Here is a 20,187-nt window from a genome sequence, read left to right on the forward strand (position 1 = left end):
TCGGCTGAGTTTGGCAGTTGCTATTTTCTATTTTTGGTTCTGTATTTTTTTAAAAAATTTTTTCAGTTTTTTTTTTTTGTTTTGTTTTGTTTTTTTTTTTTTTGAGGATTTAGTATCCTCGTCTTGATTGTACATTCTCTACCTTAATGCATCTTTTATTATCAAAAAAACAAAAACAAACTAAACACATAATTAAACAACTTACTAACTAAGCACATTTGAGTTTAGAACCCAATAATCTGTTAACCTTATTTGTTGGCGTAGGCCTCCAAGTTGGGTTGAAATGATCCATCCAAATGCACGCTTCTTATCCTACAACAATTCCATCTAGTAGTCAAAAGCTTGTTTGAGGTGCACCTAGGCACAAAGCACAGAGGAGTGAACTGCTTAGCGCCTCAAGAAAGCTGAGGTAAGGTTACCTGCATTAGACGCACCGAGGTGCAGAGGTGCAGTGAAGCCATAGGCACAATGAGGCATGACTTATCTCCCTTTTGTATTGAGCCTCCTTTTTCACTCTTTTACTTGGAGCCCTGGCAGAACAATAGTAAGCCAGCTTTGTGAAAGTCCTAGCAAGTTCAAAGCTTCATCTTTGAAGGTTATCTTCTGTGAAGTTTGAAGGCTCTTGCTCAGTTTTTCTTTAGTTCTTCTTCAAAGGTCATCGTCTTTGAAGATCTGGCAGGGTTCAAAGCTTCTTCATTGAAAGCTTTTGCTCAGTTGCTTGTTGAGTCTTCTTCTTGTTTTTGTTCTTCTTCCTCTTTTTCTTCTAACCTCTGTCTGGAATCTATATCAGTGCTACTGCTTTCTGGTGACTGACTGAGTTCGGAGCCTTTTTTTCCCCTCCTTTTTGGTACAAAATTGTTGTAAATATAGTAAACAGTTGGCTACTTCATAGTGTGCTGCCTACTTTCCATTGCATTTAAGTTTCAGATGGATTCCAAAGTCTCTGCAAAGAAAGTTCCTGCCTGGAAGTATGCACATTTGGATGATAAGAAGAATAGAAATAATGTGACGTGCAATTTTTGTTGAAAAGTAGCAAAGGGAGGAGCATTCTGGGCAGAACAACATATTGTTGGAGGATTCCAAAATGTAAAAGAATGCCCCAACTGCCAAGCTCATGTTTGTGAGGAGGTTAGAGAGTATATGTTGAATAAAGAAGTAGACAAGGAATAAAATGAGTTGTTGCCTGATTTTGATGTTATATATTGTTATGGTGAAGATGAAGAGGGTGAAGTTTAGGAAATTGACTCTTATGGTTAGAAAATGTCTAGTGGTGGAAGTCGAAGTTCCCACCTATCTAGGTCACCTCATCTCACCTTGAAGAAACCAAAACAAGAGGGCCTATAGATTTGTATTTTACTCTTGATCCAAAGAGTAAGGGATACATTAGGAAAGAAGGGAAGATGAAGCAAATATCCATTAATGAGGGATACAAGAAAGAACTAAGAGAGAAGGGACATAATAAACTTCTTAGTCAACTCTTCAAGGGGATCAGTGTTTAACAAGTCTATTTATGCTTCTAATATTGTCAAGAATGCAGGTAGAATATATAGATTACTTGATTTTATGGTCGAGGAAACTGGAGAGTCAAATTGATTCATGTAGTAGCGGATGATTCCTCAATTGATTTGAATTTATTCCTAAAAAACTAAATCGTATAACATTTTTTTTCATAGCATTAAAAACATATATATTGTTTATTTCAATATTTTAATGGCTTCACTTTTGCTTTTTAAATAAGGGGATTGTTGGAAGCAGAGAGGCTACATTTATATTGGACAACGTGTGCTGCCCTTGGCCTTGATTTGATATTGGATGATGTTGTGAAGATGCTTGCAATTCATGCAACTTTGAAAAGGCTAATATTTAACATACCTTTAAAAGAACAACTTGAGGAAGATGTGTACTTCGATTGGGGAGGTGGCGTGGCTAGCAAAAAGCAGCTAGTATTGTTTTAATTCCTACCTTTTGGAGTAGTTTTATTATGCCCTCAAATTGGTTGGCCTACTTGCTCGTGTACTCCTTTTGATTGATGGGGCAATAGGATATATTATGAAGCTATGGATAGGGCCTAAGGATAACTAGCGCTTTTGATGAGAGAGAGGATAAATTCAAGGAAGCATTTGAAATATTGACTTGAGGTGGGGTTGCCAACTTCATCAACTTTCGCATGCAGCTGCATACTTAGAATTTTATTATTCAAAGCCCAATGCTGAACAAGATGAAAAAATCACAATCGGTTGGTACAAGTGCATTGCAAGGTTGGTGCCATCCACTGAGTTTCAAGATAGAATTTCAAATGAGTTGGCAAATTAAACTACCACTACAGGCCCCTATGGAATTGATATGGTTGTGAGACAGAGGAAGACAAAAGCACTAGGTAAAGAGGCTTTTACCTACTTTGACTTTAGTTAGTAACTTTGTATTTACATGCATTTTTACTATATCTCTTTAAAAAAGTAATTTTAGCTACTTAGTAGGTATTCATTTGAATGTATTTAAATAACAGCCGAATGCATCTCCAAACTTGCAAAAGTTTTCTGTGAGAATTCTTAGCCTGACATGTGCTACTGGCTGTGAAAGAAATTGGAATATATTCCAACATGTGAGTCACTAGGATATTGTGGGTCAAAGAATAGAAAATATTTGGTTTACTACTACTTTTTAGAATCATTATTTACAATGTTACTTTTTTACTTGCAACTTCATAGAAAAAGGAGGAACATGCTATCCCAATAGTTCATCACGAAAGGACTCGTTGAGTTGGGATGACTGACTGGTACTAAATCTAAAATACTAATACTAATGTAATACTAATAGAATAGAAAAGAATTGTCTTTTTTTTTTTTTTTGTGTATATTTTCCCCAGTTCTGCTGCTATTGCTGGATTTACGCAATCAATCGGATCATATAGATGTCCCTTCAACACAACATAGGTCATTGAACTTAAATGATTTGGTGTTTGTGAAATAGAGCTGAACTTTGAGGATTCAATATGACAAGAGTGATACCATTGGTCCCATCCTTCTGAAGGATATTGATGATAGTAATGAGTGCTTGATTGATAGAATGTAGGGCAATCCTATGAGGGAGATGAATGTGCATTTGAAGATGATTCTTTGACATGAGGTGCTATTGCCAGAGCTGCTAGAGTAAATGAGCCCCTGCAGCACCCTAGATTAAGAATAATTGCGGGTGTGTCATCATCTTCTAAAGGAAGAACTTCTATGCTACTAGAGCTACAAAAGTGGAACTTACAGATGAGGATGACGTCTAAGAGGCTAGTGCAGAGGAGACTCGAGAGGAAGAAGATATTGGAGAAGAAAATTCTGATGATGATGAAGAAGATGATACCTTAGTTGATGATGAGGATGATCAGATATTAGACTTTGGAATCTTTTATTGTACTCTTGTCTTTTGATACTGAATTATGTTATTGATGCTTTTGGACCTTAGGCTTGGCAATTTCATTTCTTTGTAGTCTACGACTTGGATGTTTGCATGCTTTTGTTGAACTATGCTTGCTTTGGTTGGCAGTTGGTACTTGGGAGTCATAATTTCTATGCATTTAAGTTTAGTTATTAAATATTTTGTTATTTTAATTCAAACATTACTGGATCAATCACCCATCAATAGGGCATTGTACACATGATTTTTGCTTCCTGCCTTGCGCCTTTTGCCTCACTCCTTGTCTCCCAGTACCCTTTGTGCCTTTGAATACTATAAAGCTGCCTTGACCAACATTGCGGCTGCTTCTGTAACCTTGTCTGCCTTGATTGAATGAATTATTGTCTCCAAACAAGAATTCCTGACTTCTGGCGTTGAAGGTCCGGATTACTGTCAATTGCAACTTACAACCACATTAAGTACAGATCTGACCTTTCCCTACCACCACACCCTGGATCCCTCCCTAAACACTTTGTTTATATCCTTCTCCTTCCCCATTCTTCTCTGCCACCAACCCCTGACTCTCAATTGGTGAGCTGGCTTACTTTCTTCACCTTTGCCACCAGAATCAGGATGGATATCCCTAGACAACTTGCAAAACCCATTCACCAAGCTTTGCCAGCCATCACCTTTTGTGCTCCACTTGGGTGAATACCGAAAATCTCTCCTGTTTACTCCCCAGTCCAAACTTCAAAAACTTCCCATGTTTGTTGGACGAATAGACATCCAATACCATATTCTACCCATTCGAGTGCTTTGAAAACCCTTTCACAATCAACTAAAGATCAACAAGCCCTTTGAAAGCCAGCTAGAAGCAATTACAGGAAATATCACCCACCTATTTCGAAATTGATTTTGTTCAAGAACAAACAAAAAGGACTTTCCACACTTTGTCCAATCTCAGAACGAAACTTTTCCTTTGTTCTGGATTGAATGTTGGCTTATCTATCTTAACGTCTTCTATTTAGTCTGCACTGAGCCCTTCATAAGAGAAAAGGGGAGGTTTCATGAGCCTACGATAGAGAGAGCGTGTCCCATTGCATTCCAATCTTGATCCTTGTTGAATATAAACACGGGAAGGATGCGGTGTTTCTAAACTTTGTAACATCTTGAAGTGTTGTATTTTGGCCAAGGTATCTAGTGTTTGAATACAGAAGAAACAGAATATGATACATAGTAAAATTTCATTTGTTAGTAATTCTAGTGTTCCTATATATGGTTGCTCAGAATTCTCATTCATCTTGATCTTTGTGTATGTGTAATTTGGATATAAAATTTATATTTTTATAACTAAATTACTCTTTGAAGTCAGGTGGATTAAACTACTTGACCTGTGCAGCTGCTGCTTGGCTGTAAATTTATCTTCCTAAGTTAACCTGGGTTTAGAACAAATATTTTGAAGCACAATGGGTGCTTAGTATCATTTATTTGGTATAAAATTACTTTAGTCCCTTGGGACATCATTGCAGTTTCATTGTCAGGAAGTTAATTGGCTTATTTATTATTTTGCTTGAAGAATTTGATCTATGTGAAGGCAGCAAAAAATTTACGTGGCTGACACAAAATAATTGGGAAAATGTTCAGTTGGGACATGGGAAGTACTTAAAAGCACTTGTTTTCTATACTCCGCCCAATGCAAACTAACTTTGTGTATGATGTTCTTATTATGCAGGGATAAAGTCTTTGAACAACAAAAAGTTTTGTATCCTTCTCATTGCTCCTTTGGTTGATTTTATCAAGATAATTATATGCAGACTGGTTTTGTTAATAGTCTCTACTTTGAATTTGAAGCCACGTTTGTTGATCCTAGGTTGTACATTTTTTTTGCTTAACTCTGCTTTTATAGTTCAGATTTGAGAAGGAACATAGAGAATTTGGAGAAGAACAGTGTAACCAGTCTCAGGACATTAGTCAATCTTGGTTCTGAAGTGTATATGCAAGCTGATGTGTATGTCTTTAACATGATATCTTTTCTAACTTCTCATGCAACAACTTTTTGGTTATCTGGTTTTGTATGGATAATACACTAATGCATGTGTTATCTTTTTGTAAAGTATTTATTTTCCTCCCTCCATGTGCATCTGTTGTCCTTTTGTCACACACTCACACCTGAAAATATGAATCTTTTGTATATTGTTTACTTTATTGTTTATGATTTTTCTTCCATGGGTTCAATTATGAGTTCTTCAGTGGTTATTAGTAGCTGTTCTGATAGATTTGTGTTCTTGGTTTTATAAATTCAATTCAGACTATGGACTTCAGAAAAATTTCCTCTTTAGCACTTCCAATTTTGTGGCAATATATATATATATATATATATATATATTCCCAATGATGTTCATGAGTTCTATTTTACTTTTTTGGGGGTGGTTTCTGAACATTTACAGGCCAGATACAAGGCACATATTTGTGGATGTTGGACTTGGATTTCATTTGGAGTTCACCTGGCCTGAAGCATTAAATTTCATAGCAGTCAGGGAAGAAAGGTTAGCCAGGTATATCTTTCTTAGTGTTTAATTTTTATATTTTATTTTAAAAATATTTTTGCTGTTAAGCATCAACTACAATTTGTACCTTTTGAAGTTGGTACATTATCATGAATCTCAGAATCTCATTTACAAGTAAATAATGACCAAGCTACAAACTAGTAGTAAATTGGGTAAAAGAATAAAATAAAATTGACTCATATTATCGTGATATTCATCAACAGTTTCAATTAGTAGCTCTTATTGTGGATTTCCTCTTCCACATTTATTAAGTTGTTGTAATGACTGCAAATATCCCTTTCTCTGTTCCTACAAAGTAGTTATTGAATGCTGCATTTGGAGAGTGAAAACTTGGATTGATTTTGAATTTTTATCTGAAATCAATTTATTTTGCAGCTAACCCTCTTTTGAGTGTGCATTTATGCTTCTTGTTGGATTTGCTCTGTTTTGTGGGATGGATTTACTTTTTTTTCCACTGTCACCTTCTATATTTTTTTTTGGGGAAGAGAGGGTTTGGGGGGGGGGGGGGGGGGGGGGGGGGGGGGGGGGGGTAACAGGGAGGAAAATGGGGGGGAGGGTTTGGGTTGATTCACTGCTATAATTTGGGGATAGGCTGGAATAGAATTCAGCATTCATTGGACGTGATGTGACCTTTAGTAACATCTCAGCTTAAAGCTAGTGACATGTCTCAAATGGTTTACTTTCTTCCTGTGTATCTGGTGCAAGTTATTGTAGCATTATTTTAGCGGCTTGTATCTTCAATTATTTTGTTCAAGTTATCTTGGCTGCCAGTTGAGGTTAAACCTATTTTAAGACCTTTTTTTTCAATTAGGGTTTATGGTTTATGCTATGTAAGGTCTTCTAATTGATGGAGTGAGGTAGTCAACATTTTTTTGAAATAAAAATTACAAACATACATTCAATATTTTTCCTGGATTTAGAATGCAGAATACCAGTGCCTTGGTTGATTATTTGATCTCTATTGCTCTTTTTTTGATTTTCTTATCTCTTCTACAGCAGTCCTAATTGGGGTTTTGTTTTCCCTAAATCATTTTGGAATTAGAGCGAAGAACGATCTGAAAACCAGTGTGGCAGCAAGAAGAGCTAGAGTTTGTTTGTTGAACCAAGCTGAGATTAGATGTGGAGGATGATGGTGCAACTTGTGCAAAAGATGTGAAACTTGCATAGAGGTTGCCTAAATGCCCATGTTGATGTACTAGAAGGTGGGCATGAGAGTCCTTGGACCTACCAGAAAGGGGGCTTGAGGAGGAAGAAAATACTAACTATGATCAAAGCATGAATTGTGTTCAGCTTGGACATGGTGGATTAGAAGAATGTGTAGCAAGTGTACTTGATCTCTGCTGCGGAGTTTGGATAGAAGTTTCTGATTTCCATAAAAAGATGCATGCTGAAGAATATCTTGATTGGGAATCAAGTGTGAACACGCTTTCAGATGGTAGTTCATTGCTGAAGAACGGAATGTATTACTCATGAAATTAAGGTTGAAGTGGACAGCACCCTGACCTGGACTCTTGGCAGAAGAATACCTGACATGCACCCGGACATCTTGTGCTACTACTTCAACTCACAGAATAAACACTGCTGGTGTTTAAGTAGGACAGTTTGTTCAATAGAACAGGCTTACAAGTTATGGGTTTAGGCAGGACTGAATCTCGAATTGTGAGGAAAAAGAGCTGGTCTATAAAGGGGAAGCAACTGGCACGGTTTAATACTAGTTGGAGCATTGGCAGCAGCTCATATCTAGGCAATATCAAGTTTTTTGGTTGCTGTTACTCATTAGGGAGCATGGTGAGTCATCTTGTGCATGCCTGCAGTGACAAGTTAATTTGGCTGATAGCGACGGGGGAGAATTTTTTTTCTTTTTTTGATAAGAAAATAAAATTTTACTAGAAGAGAGAAAATACAAAGCAGAGCACCAGAAGTCCATGCATTAAAAAAATATGCAAAAGAATACAAAAAAGTCATAACAAAATCAATATCATAAAGATTGTGAATGTGGACAATGGATCTTCTTTAGAAGCACAGGCGCCCACCAATGTCGCCCAATTAGAGGCATAGAAAACCATCCCTCCCCTAAAGCCAACACCTAGAAAGTTGGAAGATTTTACCCTAAAAATTCTCAAATTCCGCTCTAACCAAATGCACCACAGCATGGCCATTAAAGTACAATCCCAGAAAATTCCCCTTGTGCCGAATCATCAAAATTTAATAAGAATTAGCTCTTCCACAGTGCTTTCACTAACCCAACATTCTTCCTCGATGTTGAAATTGTAATTCCATAATGTCCAAGTAAAAGAACAGTGCAGAAAAATGTAGGAGCAGTCTCACTACTCTGCTCATACAACTTGTAAAGATCAGGTGATAGAGCTTTGTTAGTTCCTCTCCTCTGCAAATAGTCATTAGTATTTATCTTTACTTGAAAAAAGGAACCTTGGCTTTCCGAATAATATTTTAAGAGGAAAGATCGATCAGTTGGGGACCTAGCAAGATAAGAATAAAAGGATTTACAGAAGGGCATATCCCCTATCACATATCCTCCCAAAAAACAAACTCTAGAACCATCCCCCACCTTGTAGTGAGTCAAAAAAAAAGGAAATAGGATAAATTTGAAAGATAAATTTGCAAGGACTATGATGCAGTAGCAGCAACAATGGTCATGAACAGAACCATTTAGGTACAGTTTATTAAAAAAAAAGGAAGTAAAAGTATGTCCTAGGGTAAAATACGGTGGAGATAGAAAGAGGAATATAGGAGAGGGGAGGTTTTAAAAGCATATCCCCTATCACATAGCCTCCCAAAAAACAAACTCTAGAACCATCCCCTACCTTGTAGTGAGTCAAAAGAAAGGAAATAGGATAAATTTGCAAGGACAATGATGCAGTAGCAGCAATAATGGTCATGAACAGAACCATTTAGGTATATCCCAGTTTATTAAAGAAAAAAAAAGAAAGTATAGGTACAGCCTAGGGTAAAATATGGAGGAGATAGAAAGAGGAATATAGGAGAGAGGAGGCTTCACAAGCCAAGCTTGTTTAGGGCCTTATGCTTCCCTATGACTGCTTTGTTTTGTGGATATTGGGTGGATAACCATCACGTAAATACTTTTGTAGGAGAGTTAATGCCTTGGTAAAAAAAGGAGAGTGTGACTCCTCAATCACACTGATGTTTCGGTGCTAGAGTGAGATTGGGAAAATTGTTCAAGGGAGGGTAAGTGTTCATCCATCTTGTATAACTCACTAGTTATTATAAATGTGTTTAGCCTACTTGCGTCCCTGGTTACACACAGGTTGCCAAAGGAAGTAATAGATGAATTGGTTGTTTTATTGGTTACTGCTTGAATCTTATGCTTACTTTCATGCTTGCTTACATTTTAGTTCTTCCATATAATTTGCATTTGATGCTTGTGAACTTGTTGATGTGGAGAATCTATTGTTTGTTGACTAGATGGGTGGAAGATTTTCATGGTATGGTGGAAATTCTACAACATTAGATGGGTAAGCTTACTACCAAGGTGAACCTTATGGTTTGAGCCCTTTGGTGGTGCCTGTGATGCTAAGTTGGGGAACCTTTTATTTGATATGTGACAATACTTTCTTGTGGTTAGGGCTGACTCGAAGGAGGCAAAAGTATCTATGACTATAATGTATTTGAGTGGTGACACTAAGCTGTGATGAAGAAAGAGCCTTACTGGTAAAAGCAATGGGGTGTCCGTCTTGTATTAAAATTGCACCAATGCCAACTCTTGATGTATCATACTCAATTATGAACACCTTGTTGAATTTGGCAAGGCAAAAGCTAATCTGGTGGACATTGCATGCTTAAGCTTCACGAAGGTTATCTACCTCATTCCATTTGATTGCATCTTTTTTAGTAAAGCACTCAGTGGAGTACTAATCTTTTCATAATTCTTGACAAACTTGCCATAGTAGCCATTCAACCCCAAAAATCCTCCCAACATCTTGATTGTTTGTGGAATAGGCTAGTCTGTCATCACTTGTATTTTACCATGACAATGTGGGAGCATATGAAGGAGAACCTTGTCAAAGACCAATTGCCCAAAACTTCAAAAAGTTTGTGGAAGAGAGCAAAACGCGCCAATTTGCATAGAGGATGGATTGTTGATGGCACGTGGTAACCAACTCTTTTTGCCTCGAGTTGGTTACTTGAGGAAGATATTGTTGAAAGAGAGTCATGAACCATGTGGATAGGCCACCCTGGATGGCTTCGCACTTTGGCATTGTTGAAGCAGAGAAACTACTGGCTGCACATGCGCTGATGAGGTGGTTTGAGTATACTTGAACTTGTCTCACTTGCCAGTAAGACAAGGTCGAGCAGAAGAAGATTGCAGGGCTGTAGCATTCTCTTCAAGTACCAATGAGACCGTGGAAGTGTCTGACTTGACTTCATCACCAATCTGCCTAATGTTAGAGACGTAGAGTCTATACTTGTGCTTATAGATAGGTTTTGAAGTACGGTAATTTCATACTTACACCGAAGTACTATGGTACTTAACTGTACATACAAGGAGGATATCACTACATGAGAAAATCATCTGAGAGCTGCATTGTGGTGGTTTAGCAGGACATTTTGGGCAAGACAATAGCTATGATGATAGATCATTATTATTAGTCAAAGATGGCTTGGGATGCTAAAAGGTTGATGAAGACGTGGAATTTGCCAATATGCTAAAGGAAACTCATTAACCACCGGTTTGTACACACCTTTACCAATTACTTCTTCTCCTTGGGTGTAGCATTTTAGCATGGATTTTGTTCTTTTAATTCCAAAAAAGGCAAGGGGCTATGATTCGATTTTTGTTGTGGTGGATCATTTCTCCAAGACATCTCATTTCTTTCCTTGTTCTTGTGTAGTCACTGCATTCCATGTGGCTGAATTATTTTTCAGATAAGTGCAACTACATGGAGTTCCTACTTCAATTGTTTGATAGAAGTTGATGGGTGCATTTTTCAAGGACCTTTTGGAGGAGGTAAGGGGCACAATTACAATAACTTAGTACTGGCCATCCACAAGAAGATGGTCTAACTGAGGTAACAAATGTGATGTTGGGACCATGTGAACATGTGGATTATCCTACACAGTTTAGTAAGTCAGATCACCAAGAAGACACCCTTTAAAATTGTGTTTGGGCAGCACTCATGATCTACCTGATCACATTTCATCACAACAGCTGACAAGAAGCCTGACTTAGTGAAGGTACTGAAGCTTTGCTGAACATAAAAGGAAGATTCATAATGAGGTACAGGCTGCCATTAAAGCCAGCAATGCACTTTATAAAGAGGATGCAGAGCATCAAAGATCTCAGGGATTTGCTGAAGGCGAATCTAGTTTTTGTTGTTTGTACATTAAGGAAAGAGGGGTTTCTGATAGGAACTTATCATTAACTGAAGTTTAGGAAGGATGGTCTTTGCAGAATTCATAATGAGATTAGTTCAAGTGTTTATGTGGACTGGCCAGATGATCTTCAAATTAGTCTGATGTTCAATGTTGCAGATTTGTTTTTAGTTTGCTGTTGATGATGAAGCATGCCAGAAGCAGAAGATTTGGTTAAGCAATTGCTGTAGTAGCTAAGTTAAGTTTTGAATAAGTGCTTGGCATGAAAGAAGAGTGTTCTCAATGAGGAAATCCATATTCTAGGTTTCTTATCAAGTAGTTGGGTAAACCTCTTACACTAAGCACTTGGATATCTGAAGGAGAGTTGAAGCAATTGATCTAGCCATTTTTGGTCGATCTAAGTTTTCTGGTTGTAGCCATGTTCTTCGCATCCCAGACGAATTGATATAGATGCAAATGCCTGAATTTTCTCCTTAAGTTACAGTTTGGCATTGTAGCCGACTGGCGTATAGGGGTGAGCATTCGTTCAGTATTTTTAATTCAGTTTATTGACTGAATTAATCGAAAAATATCGGTTAAGAAATTGGGTTAACTGAACCAAACCGAATTAGCCTTTTAACCAAAGCATTGTAGCAGACTGATTAGTACTTCGTTTAAATCAGTTAACCGATTCAAATGTCTTGTTAATATACATTATATATAAATCATTAATATATACATTAAATAATTAATATATAGATAATATATATAAATTATTAATACATATAGATAATCAGTTAATTTGGTTAACTAAGTTAACCAATTTGGTGTATTGAAATGATAGCCAAAAATCAATTTTTTATGATAATAAAACTGAGCCGACGGACTTATATTAATCGAACCAAATTAATTGAATTCACTAGGTTTGGTCTGTTGATTTGGTTTTGACCACATTATGCTCACCCCTAGTTGTGTGACAGCAATTGCTCACATTACTGTTGCAGAGCAATTTTTTTGGGGGCTTTTATACATTTCTTTAGTTTTCTTTAAGGTTACGTTTGATTTGTGAAGTAGTTATTCTGTTGAATAAAATGGAATATAGTAAATTTAGGAGTAGAGGGAATAACTATTCTATGTATATTCCTTGTTATTTCATCTAACATGTATTTTGAGAGGAATATACATTTCTATAGTAAAATTTAGAAATAGTTATTCTTTATCTATTTCTTGTTATGGACTCGTAAAAATTTTAATTGTGACAGCATAACTCTTTTTATAACTAATCTGATTACAACTAATCTATTCTCAGGAATAGCCATTTCACGAATCAAATGCAACTTAAAGTATCCTGGACAGTTGTGAATAAATCAATTTCAAGGGCTTGGATTTGTCTTTTTACCCAGCTTTTGTTCTATTTAAGGTTTTGATTGAAATGGATAAGATACATCCTGAATTTAGATTTCATATTTTAAGGAAGATTTGCTCACCCCCAGCTTCCTAAGTGCCTCTAAGAATGTGTCTTAGAGGATGGTTATATGCATTATATGGTGGGTTATTTTTTATGAGTATCACAAATACCATTAGTTACTCTTATTTTGTGAATCAGCATGTGCTTGTTCTTTTTGTCTTATCTTATTTGATTTACATTAAATTTTGGTCCCAAATTATTTTTGGTTCTGGCTTTAATACGTTCTAACTTGTAATAGAGTTAAAATACAATTTTGCAGGCAAATAGAGGAGTATACTCACCTAATTGCATCAATCAAAGCCCAGATCAAGCTGGTATGTTTAGTTTTGATTGAGTTTTCTTTCTCATTTTTTCGTTTAGGCTTCACTTGAGTCAAGGATCTGGTGAGAGAAAAGGGAAGGACAAGAAAATAGGAACAAAACTAATTTTCCACTATTTTTTTTTCTCTCTATATCTAATACTGTAAGATTGAAAATTGGTTCAAACATGATTGAAAATCAAGGAAAATCGAAGTTTAAGGCATGTAAGGTAAAAATTTATTTTCTTTCTCATTTCTAACCAAACAAGAGGAAGCAGAATCCTTTCCTTTTCCCAAATGTTTTCTGGCTTCAGAGCCCCTGTTTTTTCCCATTCACTTTATATTATTGGTTGTAGAGTTGAAACCACTACCACTAAGCACCAACCTGGCTCCTTAAGCTTGAAATATATATATATTTTTCTTTCAAGTAAAATGGTGCTGATAGGTCAATGTCGGTGGGAAGATAATTAATGGGGAGATTGGATTAGAACTGTATATGTGAAATCTGTTTAGGCCTAAGGCTTTAAATGTGATATGCTTCATATGGCGATAATCTCCAGCAATGCCTGTGTGTTCAATCATTTTGCTGGCTGCATGCAGGTCTGTGAAGGGATAAGGGAGCTGCTCCAACTCCCTGACGAGAGATCGCACTAAGCTCACCGGGAGCTAATTTTCTTCCCTGCAAATTACTAAATTCTTCCTTTTTTTATTCTTCTTCTTCCTCACGTTCGTTTTTTTCTTTTTTCAAATATCATGTATGCCTCTCTTTCATGTTCTTCATTACTCATTTTCTCACCTTGTGAGAAATGATTAGGAGTGGAAAAGGAATTCTCAAAAACTGTTATGTTTTGGACGTAGTTGCAGCAGGCTGTTCTTTCTTGTATATTAACCATTGTTTTCCATTTAGATTTCTCTCTATTTGATCTCATGTATCCCAGGAGGACTTCATCATAAACATAAAGCTTCTTCTGTTCGAAAGAAGATTGAGCATGTTTAGTTATTTGTCGACTCTGATGTAGGTTTAATTTGCGGAATCGAACGGAGTGGGAATAAAATAGAATGAATAGAATGAAAAGTATATAGAAAATTATGTTTACAATTTGGGTCGATGCTATATTTTATTTTTACAGATGAATTGGAATTCTTGTCTTTCTTGCCTTTTAGATTTGTTCGAGCTCTCAACCAACTGCTTGATTTTCTCACAGCCCGTCTGCCTCACGGAACAGTTATTTCTCGAAATAAGATGGAATATAATAAAAATTTAAGAAATGTAGATAATAATTATTTCTTGTATGTCCCTTGTTATTTTATTAAATAAGTAATAAAAAATGAATATATATTTCCTTGTAAAATTAGGGAATAGTTATTCCTTACCTATTTCTTGTTATGGACTAATAAAAAGTTTTATATTATTTATTTTATGATATTAACATAATTTTTTATATAACTAATTATAATTAATTTATTATAACTAATTTATTTTAAAAATAGACATTCCATAAATTAAACATGGGTTAGGATATTTTAAATCAAAATACTCTTTAAATATTTACACTTTTTGGGTGGTTGTGCAAAGCAAAAATTCCTTATACATGATAAATTGAATTTAGTTCCTTTTTTATTAATACAAAATTCATGGAATCAAAAAATAAAATTCAGCTTTGATGCAATTTTAAAAGAGAGATGCTAAAAAATTGAGCCCATGATTGATGAAACATTTAGGGGTATTTTCTTTTAATATTTAAAATAGTATAGTTATTAATAGATGTCCCAAGATCAATTATATAAAATTCTATTATCAAAAAACTCTTTCCATTATATTTTAACCTGAATTTATTTTTTAATGATTTGGAATTCTAATTTGGGCGAGCTTTCTAGACTCATTTAGGTCTTAAATTTTTCAAGGAATGAAATCTCAATTCTCGTCAATGTTTTGAATCCATGGTGTATTCATATTATTCATATTCAAATTATTTACATAGGATAACCAAAAAAAGTTGAAACTAATCTGAATAATAAACTTAAAGACCTTGAAATTATGTAAATTTTTATGTTGTAATTTTTTATTCAAAATAAAAATTAGAAATTTGGCAACACTATTGGGCTCCATTTCATCCAATTATAGAGTGACATGTGAAGAGACGGAACCCTTACTTTCATGCTTGCTTACTTCTTACTTCTTCCATATAATTTGTATTTGTTGATGCGGAGAATCTATGGTTTGTTGACTAGATGGGTGGAGGATTTTCATGGTATGGTGGAAATTCTACAACATTAGATGGGTAAGCTTACTATCAAAGTGAATTTTACGATTCGAGCTCTTCGGTGGTGCCCATGATGCTAAGTTCGAGAACCTCTTATTTGATATGGGACAATACTTTCTTGTGGTTAGGGCCAACTCGGAGGAGGCAAAAGTATCCATGACTATAATGAACTTGAGTGGTGACACTAAGCTGCGGTGAAGAAATAGCCTTATTGGTAAAAGCAATGGGGTGTCCATCTTGCACTAAAATTGCACCAATGCCAACTCTTGATGTATCGTTCTCAGTTATGAACACCTTGTTGAATCTAGCAAGGCAAGAGCTGGTGGACATTGCATTCTTAAGCTTTATGAAGGTTATCTACCTCATTCCATTTGATTGCATCTTTTTTTAGTAAAGTACTCAGTGGAGTGCTAATCTTTCCATAATTCTTGACAAACTTGTCGTACTAGCCATTCAACGCCAAAAATCCTCCCAACGTCTTGATTGTTTGTGGAATAGGCTAGTCTGCCATCACTATTATTTTACCATGACAATGTGGGAGCACATTAACGAGAGCCTTATCAAAAACCAATTTCCCAAAACTTCAAAAAGTTTGTGGAAGAGTGCAAAACGCGTCAATTTGCTTAGAGGATGGATGGTTGATGGCACAAGGTAACCAACTCTTTTTGCCTCGAGTTGGTTACTTAAGGAAGATATCGTTGAAAGAGTGTCGTCAAACCATGTGGATAGCCCTCCCCCCTCCCAGGATGACATCATACTTTGGCATTGTTGAAGCAGAGAAACAATTGGCTACACATGCGGTGGTTGAGTATACTTGAACCCGTCTCACTTGCCAGTAAGACAAGGCCAAGCAGTAGAAGGTTGCAGGGCTGTCGCAGCCTCTTCAAGTACCAATGAGACCGTGAAAGAGTGTTTGACTTGACTTCATCACCAAACTACCCAAAGTTAGATATGCAGAGTTCATGCCCGTTGTTATAGACAGGTTTTGAAGTACAGTACAGAAGTACTATGGTACTTGACTGTAAATACAGGAGGATATCGCTACATGAGCAAATAATCTGAGAGCTGCGTTGTGGTGGTTTAGGAGGACATTTAGGGCAAGACAATGGCTATGGTGATAGATCATTATTATTAGTCAAAGATGGCTTGGGATGCTAAGACGTAGAATTTGCCAATATGCTAAAGGAAACTCATTAACCACTTGTTTGTAGGCAACTTTACCAGCTACTTCTTCTCCTCGGGTGCATTTGAGCATGGGTTTTGTTCTTTTAATTCCAGAAAAGTTAAGGGGCTATGACTCAATTTTTGTTATGGTGGATCATTTCTCCAAGACATCTCATTTCTTTTCTTGTTCTCGCATAGTCACTGCATTCCATGTGGCTGAATTATTTTTCAGAGAAGTGCAACTATTTTGGGAAGAGTTATTCCTCACCTATTTTGGACTAATAAAAAGGTTTACATTGTTATTGGCTTTATGATATTAATATAATTTTTTATATAATTAATTATAATTAATGTATTATAAATAATTTATTTTAAAAATGGACGTTCCATAAATTAAACATGGGTTAGGGTACTTTTTTCTCAAAATACTCTTTAAATATTTACACTGTTAGGGTGGTTGTGCAAAGCAAAAATTACTTATACTTGATGAATTGAATTTAGTTTTTTTTTTTTTTTAAATTTCTAAAAAAAAATTCATGGAATCAAAAATAAAATTCAGCTTTGACGCAATTTTAAAGGAGTTATGCTAAAAAATATAGCCCGTGATTGATGACACATTTAGGGCTTTTTATTTAAAACATTATAGTAATTAACAAATGTCCTTCTAAGAGTAATTATATAAAATTATATGCTGTGTAAAACTCCCAAATATGCCCAGCGAAATGTATATTTATATGTAAAGGATCAAACACACATAATATTAATCTAGTGGTGAATATACAAAATAATCCACAAGCAAAACAAGGAAATTAAAGTAATAACAATTACAAACACACAGAGAGTTACTTAATTCGACAATGCCTCCATTCACAGGAGTAAATGACAATGATTTACTATTTTCTTGTGTAAATTACAAGAGTAATACAAGAACCCTTTCAATTCTCTCTACAACCACACTTGACTTACCATATACAACATATACTATATATATATATAAGCCTCTTTAGAGGTTTTCCCCCCGAAATCCAACCATATTAACGTTCAAATATTCAAAATTCAAAATCACCGCTGAGTGTCCTGAGCCAAATCATCGACTGTTTGGCCAAATAGTCGATTGTTTTAGCCAAATAGTCGATGGTTTTCTTACTACTCCTCAGCACTTGTGATTTTCTACTATGTCTTCTTCCTTGTTTATACAATCCATCAAATATATGAGTCACAAAAATACAATATTATATTATCACAAAACTCTTTTCATTATATTTTAACTTGAATTTATTTTTTAATGATTCGAAACCCTAATTGGGACGAACTTTCTAGACTCATTTAGGCGATACCAAGCTTAAATTTTTCAAGGAAATCTCAATTCTCGTTGAAACATAAACCGTATAAGCAATGTTTTGAATCCATGACATACTCATATTATTCATATTCAAATTATTTACATAAGATAACCAAAAAAATTTTAAAAATTTAAACTAATCAGAATATTAAACTTAAAAGAACTAGAAAATAAGTAAATTTTTATGTTGTACATTTTTTATTCAAAATAAAAATTGGTAATTTAGCAACACTCGTGGGCCCCATTTTATCGAATGACAAGAGTGACGCGTTCCTCGACCGACTCTGCTGCAATTGTGAGGAGACGGAACCCTTGCGTCCAACAACGGAGATGCTATTGCTGGGGGTCACCTCGTGTGTCATGGATCGGCGATGGGAATTGGATGGGACAGCACGCAGGATTCATCCATTACGCCTGGGCCAGAGGCCCTCATCTGACCGTATATTACTCCAGTGGGAGCACCTGCTCCGGGAGGCCCCTGGGGATGATCTCCTCCGTCCATCCCATCGAATCACGTCTCCGACAAACTGGGGATTGATGGGATCCCCTACTGTGGGCCCGTCTGATTCTCTCCTCGTAAAAATTAGGTCCTCCCTCTTCAGGTACGGACCAATAAAATTACTCCATTTGGTGACGTGGATTCCATGTCAAATTAAGAGAAGTGGGAGTAACAGCTCGTTCAGATATCACCGGAGAAATAGATTTGCTGTTTTAATTTTTAATTTCAAACCAATCGCCAATAATTTGAATTTGAAATTTAATCATTTTATTTTTTAATTGCAGCAGAAATCCTTCTGTCGCTGCGATTCTGGTGGTTTCACGGCACTTCTCCGGCCAGCTGCTGCGCCTCCTGCGACTCCGGCTGCTTCACGGCGCCACTGCTCATGCGCCTGCTCCGGCGAGCTTCACGGTTTGTAGGTTGATTAAAATTGGTGGTCGTAATTTCATTACCCTTTAAACTTTTATTATTACTATTTCGGTAATTTGGATGGTTGCAATTGGAGGTTCTAGTCACTTATCCCAAAATGAATTTTTTTCTTTTCTTGAATTACATGGCTAACTTAACCTCTCAACTCATCCAACTACATAATATATAATCACTAGTAGCGTCACGAACCTTAAAATTAAATTTTGATCATAAGATAATTGACCATACTATCATAAATTGAATACATTTATTTATTGTTTAATGATAGAGATTTAATACTCATGATTGGTAATTAAATACTCACTGACTACACGTGTAAGTTCTTTTAATCTAAGAACTCAATGTGGTGAGATGCAAATAATAATCAATCTCTTTGTTTCTTATTATTTTTGTTTTTCAAGCAATAGAAGTAATATGGAAATGCTCATCACCAAACAAAATTTGATTAATCGAGTTCAATTAATTACATCAACATAACTTAACAATGTAAGCATATCTACATAATTGAAAGAAGAAAACACAAACCTCAAATTAACAAAAATAGCAATGGATTAATTGTATATAAACAATGTTAATTAAATATTATTAATGTATGTCCAATCTCACATAATTTTTGTGAGTAGTTCCAAAGTCAGTATAAGATTCTCTTAGTCTTCTCTCCTTAATACCTAGGTTTTGAGCATGACATTTTTAATATGGTATTAGAGTTGGGCCTTGGGCTGTTTGGTTTTTTCGTGGGTTGGACTTCTCCTCGCCTCATTTTCTCCCATGCGCTCTCTTCGCCTCATTTCTCCCATGGGCTCGAGGGGGAGTATTAATGTACGTCCAATCTCACATCGTCTCTGTGAGTAGTTTCAAAAACAGTATAAGTTCTTCTTAACCCTCTCTCCTTAATGCCTAGGTTTTGAGGATGAACTCTCTAACAAATATCAAGAAGTACAAAAAGAAAAATATGGTATTAGACGTATATACTTTTCAAAAAAAAAAAATTTTTAGTGTTCCTCGTCCAGGCTATTTTCTCAATCTTTTGAAGAACTTAAATTAAATATATATATATATATATATATAAAGTTGTGCGCTGTACTTGAATTTGAAGTGAAATAAGAAAAATCTATATTTCTTTTTTTTTGAATCATTTTTTTTTGGTTGAAATTACTTTTGACCTATGTTTATTTATTTTTTAAATAAATTTAAAGCTACCAATAAAAAATTAAAATAAAATTTAAGTATTGCGAATTTTGAATAAAAAATAACTAAATTTGTATAAAAAATAATAACGATAATTAAATTTATTAATTAATAGAATTTAATTTACATTTTTCATTACCGCATGAATGCATGCAACTTTTTTTTTTCCCTCCTGTCATCTCTCCTCTCCCTGGGCGCAAAGTCAGCTCGTCCCATCCTCCTTTGTTTATTTTTTTTTATTTTTTTATTTTTT

At 35.5% G+C, this 20,187-nt stretch overlaps 1 protein-coding gene across 4 annotated transcripts in view; it reads left to right on the forward strand.

Annotated features, from left to right (window-relative positions):
* Positions 1–14,144, forward strand: part of LOC131143743 (uncharacterized) — a 28,681-nt gene extending 14,537 nt beyond the window's left edge. Inside the window, exons 3-7 of one of the 4 annotated variants that reach the window (XM_058092025.1) lie at positions 5,117–5,146; positions 5,291–5,392; positions 5,832–5,939; positions 13,010–13,064; positions 13,649–14,144. In XM_058092025.1, the coding sequence (XP_057948008.1) occupies positions 5,117–5,146; positions 5,291–5,392; positions 5,832–5,939; positions 13,010–13,064; positions 13,649–13,702 (349 nt within the window). In that variant the 3' untranslated portion in view covers positions 13,703–14,144. The remainder of the gene's footprint in view (positions 1–5,116; positions 5,147–5,290; positions 5,393–5,831; positions 5,940–13,009; positions 13,065–13,648) is intronic. The other 3 variants (XM_058092027.1, XM_058092028.1, XM_058092029.1) reach the window with 3 other exon arrangements.
* The last annotated feature ends 6,043 nt before the right edge of the window (positions 14,145–20,187 follow it).

This window comes from Malania oleifera, chromosome 12 (genome assembly GCF_029873635.1).
Source record: "Malania oleifera isolate guangnan ecotype guangnan chromosome 12, ASM2987363v1, whole genome shotgun sequence".
Taxonomy (NCBI): Eukaryota; Viridiplantae; Streptophyta; class Magnoliopsida; order Santalales; family Ximeniaceae; genus Malania; species Malania oleifera.